The following is a 5,874-nucleotide window of genomic DNA, read 5'->3' as shown; positions in this document are numbered from 1 at the left end:
GGAGGGAGAGGGAGGAGGGGAGCCGGAGGAGGGGAGCTGGATGAGGAGAGCTGCGGGGCTGGGGCTTCATCAGGATGCCGAGGTCCTTGGGGCCAGGCTGAGGAGTCGGGTCTTCATCTGCAGGTCTGAGAATGCAGACGGGGGCCCACAGCCGAACCTGGCAGAAGTGCTGTGTTCCATTCCTGTGCTTTTTTAAAAATTAGGAGATTTCATAGAAAAATGTAGAGATTAGACTTCTCTGGAAAAATCAGAGGAGTCTGGTGAAGGTGGGCCACATTTCCACAAGGTAGCAGTTGGCTGGAGCTGAGAAAACACTGTCCTCTTTACAGAGGTGTCCTCTGGCCATGATGCCCTTACACCCAGCCAGGAAGAGGTGCTGTGTGGGCCGAGGACTTTCGAGGCCCCCTCCTGCTATACCATCCTCAGAAGGTCTAGGGGCCCAAGGGGAGGTGTGAGCTGGAGCTGATTCCCCCATTCTTAGACCATGCTCCGGGTCCCTGAGCCTCAGGATTCCCCCCAAAACAACCCACACCCACGTCTAGGACCCGGAGGGTCTTTCCAAAGTCAACCTCCCGGGAGTGCCCTGCACCCCTGTTGGGCCCACCCTAGGCCTGAAGGTGGCCAAGAGGTGGCTGTTTAAGAGCCGCCCACCTCGCCAGCGCCAGGCACACTGAGGTCTGGGCTGGAGCCGGGGAAGAAGGAGCGGGCCGAGCGCTCTGAGTGTGATCCAGTCTCCCAGTCCGTGGGGAAGGCACAGCTGTCGAGGGAAGATACCAATGAGAAGCTTGGAACTCGGTTTACAATGTTTAACTCTTTAGACACAGGGCGTCCGGGCCACGGTGGTCCCGCTTCCAGGCCTCCCAGGAGTCTGGGCTGCTCGGGTGGGCGAGGCCCCTGGCACAGGACTATTTCAGTTCTGCCTCTGTCGTTAACCCCCGCAGGCCTTGGGTTTGTGATCCCCACTGTCAGCCTCAGGAAGCCCTCGATGGCCTTGGAATTAGGTTTTATAATCTCCCAATTAAATGGAGAGGAACCTGACACATACGAGCCAAGCCCAATCCTTGTTCTGATAGTCTCTCGATCTTCTTTTGTAATCATTTCGTGGACTAACAGGGCAGGGAAGAGCCTCCAACCCCTCCCCAGCACCCCCCCACCCCATGCTCACACTACTCTCCAGAATGCCCTGGACCAACAGGGAGATGTCCTTCTCCAAGTCCCCGTCACCCCACACCCTCTCCTGGGTGACCGTCCCAGTGTCTCCGCACTGACTGGAGAAGGAGGCTCTGGGGGGAGGTTTCATGCTGGGTAGTGGCACAGTATGGTCACATCTGGAGCCCCTCTGTACCCCTCTGCTATTTACATGTCACTCCATGGTGGCACAACAGCTAAGCACTCGGCTGCTAACAATGGTCAGTGGTTCGAACTCACCCAGCAGCACCTCGGGAGAAAGACTTGGCAATCTGCTCCCATAAAGATTATAGCCTAGAAAACCTTACGGACAATTCTTCTCTGTCACATGGGGTTGCCATGAGTTGGAATCCACTCGATGGCACACAACCACACCAAGAAATCTCTTTGAGGGAATCTCACAGTTTGCTGGTTTAGGGGCCATGCCCGAGAGGCAGTTCTCTCACCTTCAGGATGGAAATTTGTTGTTGTTAGGTGACATTGAGTTGGTTCCAACTCATAGAGACCCTACATACAACAGAACGAAACACTGCCCGGTCCTGCGCCATCCTCACCATCGTTGTTGTGCTTGAGCTCACTGTTGCAGCCACTGTGTCAATCCATCTCGTTGAGGGTCTTCCTCTTTTCACTGACCCTCTGCCAAGCATGATGTCCCTTTCCAGGGACTGGTCCCTCCTGATAACATGTCCAAAGGATGTGAGACGAAGTCTCTCCATCCTTGCTTCCAAGGAGTATTCTGGCTGACTTCCTCCAAGACAGATTTGTTCGTTCTTCTGGCAGTGCATGGTATATTCAATATTCTTCGCCAACGCCGTAATTCAAAGTCATCAGTTCTTCTTCGGTCTTCCTTATTCATTGTCCAGTTTTCACGTGCACGTGAGGCGACTGAAAACATCACGGCTTGGCTCAGGCGCACCTTAGTCCTCAAGGTGACATCTTTGCTTTAAAGAGGTCTTTTGCAGCAGACTTGCCCAGTGCAATGTGTGGTCTGATTTCCTGAATGCTGCCACCACAGGTGTTGACTGTGGATCCAAGTAAAACGAAATCCCTGACCACCTCCATCTTTTCTCCATTTATCATGATGTTGCTTACTGGTCCAGTTGTGAGGACTTTTGTTTTCTTTCTGCTGACGTGTAATCCATACTGAAGGCTGTGGTCTTTGATCTTCATCAGTAAGTGCTTCAAGTCCTCTTCACTTTCAGCAAGCAAGGTTGTGTCATCTGCATATGGCAGGCTGTTAATGAGTCTTCCCCCAATCCTGATGCCCGGTTCTTCTTCCTGTAGTCGAGCTTCTCAGATTATTTGCTCAGCATACAGATTGAATAAATGTGGTGAAAAGACACAACCCTGACACACACCTTTCCTAACTTTAAACCATGCAGTATCCCCTTGCTCTGTTCAAAGACTTCCTCTTGGTCCGTGTACAGGTTCCACACAAGCACAATGAAGCGTTCTAGAATTCCCATTCTTCGCAATATTATCCATAACCTGTTATGATCCACACAGTTGAATGCCTTTGCACAGTCAATAAAACACAGGTAAACATCCTTCTGGTATTCTCTGCTTTCAGCCAAGATCCCATCTGACATCCGCAATGATATCCCTTGTTCCATGAGCTATTATGACTCTGGCTTGAATTTCTGGCAGTTCCCTGTCGATGTACTGCTGCAATTGTTTTTGAATAGCCTGATATTTACGTTTCAGAAAAAGACCCAGTGTACTGAGGGCCTCTCTTCAAAGTTGCCTTTCATTCTCTCTCTCCTCAAATCTCCCAATTCCCAGGGAGTCTTTATTGGAGCAGAAATTGTGTCCATGATCCTTGGCTCGGATTTCTCCTCCTCCTGTGGGTAAGGCTGTTCCACTTGGCTGCAGTCCCTCCATCCCTGTTGGGACTCCACTTTAGCCATGAAGATTAGCTACAGATCTTTGGGAGGAGGTGTTTATCTCTCGTTTTTGTTCTGAATACAAAAGCAACACGTGCTTCATGCTTGTCGTTAAGAAAAATGAACTACAACAGAAAAGTATGTGTGTGTTCTTCTTCCCCCTCCATTTGTAACTGTTACTGCTTTCTAAAGAGGGTGGATGCCTCTGAATAGAAAGTTATTTCATTCGGACCTCCTGATGTCGTTAGCTGCTGTTGAGTTGACTGTGAGGCATGGCAACCTTACGTACAACAGAAGGAAACGCTGTTCAGTCCTGTGCCGTCTTCACAATCACCAGCATGTCTGACCCCTGTTCTTGTTAGTTGCTGTTGAGTCAATTCTGACTCAGAGCAACCCCACGTGTGCACAGTAGAACTGTGCTCCACAGAGTTTTCAAGGCTGTGACCTTTCAAAGAGGATTGCCAGGCCTGTCTTCTGAGGCGTTTCTGAGTGGGTCTGAACCATCATTTTGTCTAGTTGTCCAGTGTTAACCATCTGCACACCCAGGGCTGAACCCCTATTGTTGTTGTTAAGTGCTGTCAGGTCAGTTCCGACTCACAGCGACCCTGTGTACAACACAACAAAACACTGCCCGGTCCTGCGCCATCCTCACAATCACTGCTGTGTTTGAGCCCATTGTTGCAGCCACTGTGTCAATCCATCTTGTTGAGGGTCTTCCTCTTTTTCACTGACCCTCTACTTTACCAAGCATGCTGTCCTTCTCCAGGGACTGGTCCCTCCTGATAACGTCTCCAAAGTACGTGAGATGAAGTCTCGCCATCCTCCCTTCTAAGGAGCATTCTGGCTTTACTTCCTCCAAGATGGATTCGCTCACTCTTCTGCTGACCCTCTAGGTGGGCTTATAATGCAAGTTTGGTGATAGAAGCTAGAAGAGCAGGTCTGCTGGGGCTAGCGGGGGGAGAAAGTGGTGCCCCTGGGGGAGCGGGAGGAGCTGTGTGGGGTGCAGGCCAGCAAGGAAGCCCAGTTCTGGGAGATCACGGGGACAGGAAGAATGTCTCCGAGCAGTTTCAAGTAGCCTGCTGTGAACTCTGTGATGTGCAACCCTTTCTGATGATGCCAGACTTTCCAGGGAGTCCGCTCTCATCTTGGGTCAGCAAGCTTTAGGTTTTTGTGGAAAGTGAGGAAGGGGCTGAGTGTTGATCTGCGGTGATGGAGGGTAGACAGGGTCTGCACCCCCACAAGGGGGACCCCCTGGAGCAGCCACAAAATGCCCTCAGGCCATGGGTAAGGAAGGGTTCCAGCTGGCCCGGGCCCCTGCTGACATCTGGTTATGAGCACAAAGTAGAAAGTAAAAATGTTCCCAAACCCCAGCCCGAGAGAGCAATGTCATCAAGAGTTTGGATCATGTTCTTTCAGAGTTTTGCTAGGAATATATGAATATGCATGTTATTATTAAAGAAATGACATCATAATTTATACACTATTTTGCAACTCGCTTTTCTTCCTGTGGCAACAAATTCTGTACAGTCCTTTTGACTCAGCAGACATAGGTCTATCTCACTTTTTAATGGCTGCTCAGAGTGGGTGTGCTCATTTTCTTTATCCTGTTTCCTACTGATGGACATGGGGTTGTTTTCATCTTTTACTACTCTGAACTGTGCTACAATAATCACCCCTCTTCCATACGTACAGCTTTGTATACTGGTGAGAGCTCTTCTGTAGGATACACTCTTGAAAGCAGATTTGCTGGGTCAAAAACCGGGTGCCATCAAGTCAATTCTGACCCACGGCGACCCTATGCGTGTCAGAATAGAACTGTGCTCCATAGGGTTTTCTTTTTTTTAATTTTATTTATTTTGTTGTTGCTGTTAGGAGTATACACAGCAACACATACACCAATTCAACCATTTCTACACGCACAATTCAGTGACATTACATTGAGCTGTGCAACCATTCTCACCCTCCTTTTCCGAGTTGTTCCTCCCCATTGACATAAACTCACTGCCCCCTAAGGTTCTTATCTAATCTTTCAAGTTGTTATTGTCAATTTGATCCCATGTAGATAGTTCTTAAAAAAGCTAATACTCAAGGCAGGCATTCTTTACTAGCTAAGCTAAATTGTTGTTCGGTTTTCACAAGACTTTAGGGGACGTTTTTGGTTTAAGGTTTAAAGATTATCTCAGGGCAATAGTTTCAGGGGTTCATTCAGTCTCCACGGCTCCAGAAAGTCTGGAGTCCATGAGAATTTGAAATTCGGTTCTACATTTTCTCCCTTTTCATCAAGTATTCTAGGGAAGAATGTTCAGTAATGATAGCTAGGCACCATCCAGTTCTTCTGGTCTCATGGCAAAGGAGGAAGATGTTCTTGGAGGCAATTAGCCACACATTCCATTTCCTCTCCACAGGGTTCTCAATGGCTGATTTTTCAGAAGAAGATGACCAGGCCTTTTCTCTAAGGCACCTCTGGGTGGGTTCAAACTGTCAACCTTGCAGTTAGTACTCACAGTGCCTAATCTTTTGCACCACCCGGGTACCTCCCACCTCCTGCAGAACACTAACGAGGTTGAAAGATATGCACGTTTATTTATTTCATTCTTAAAAAATTGTTGCAGTTTAAGTGAAAGTTTACAATTCAAGTCAGTCTCTCATACAAAAATTTATACACACATTGTTATGTGACCCTAGTTGCTCTCCCTATACTGTGACAGCACACTCCTCCTTTCTACCCTGGATTTCCCATGTCAATTCAACCAGCTCCTGACCTTCTCTGCCTTCTCGTCTCACCTCTGGACAGGAGATGTGC

The 5,874-nt window shown here is 48.7% G+C and overlaps 1 protein-coding gene across 1 annotated transcript in view; it reads right to left on the bottom strand.

Moving 5' to 3' along the window:
* CFAP251 (cilia and flagella associated protein 251) overlaps positions 1-5,874 on the bottom strand; it is a 108,204-nt gene that overhangs the window by 12,658 nt on the left and 89,672 nt on the right. The window contains exons 16-17 of the mRNA XM_023739297.1: positions 1,155-1,283; positions 652-757 (exon numbers count right to left, since the gene is read on the bottom strand). Coding sequence (XP_023595065.1) covers positions 652-757; positions 1,155-1,283 — 235 coding nt within the window. The remainder of the gene's footprint in view (positions 1-651; positions 758-1,154; positions 1,284-5,874) is intronic.

The sequence above is a fragment of the Trichechus manatus genome, unplaced genomic scaffold (assembly GCF_000243295.1).
Source record: "Trichechus manatus latirostris isolate Lorelei unplaced genomic scaffold, TriManLat1.0 scaffold00131, whole genome shotgun sequence".
Taxonomy (NCBI): domain Eukaryota; kingdom Metazoa; phylum Chordata; class Mammalia; order Sirenia; family Trichechidae; genus Trichechus; species Trichechus manatus.
The sequence above is the reverse complement of the archived record's forward strand: the minus strand, read 5'-3'. Positions and strand labels throughout refer to the sequence as shown.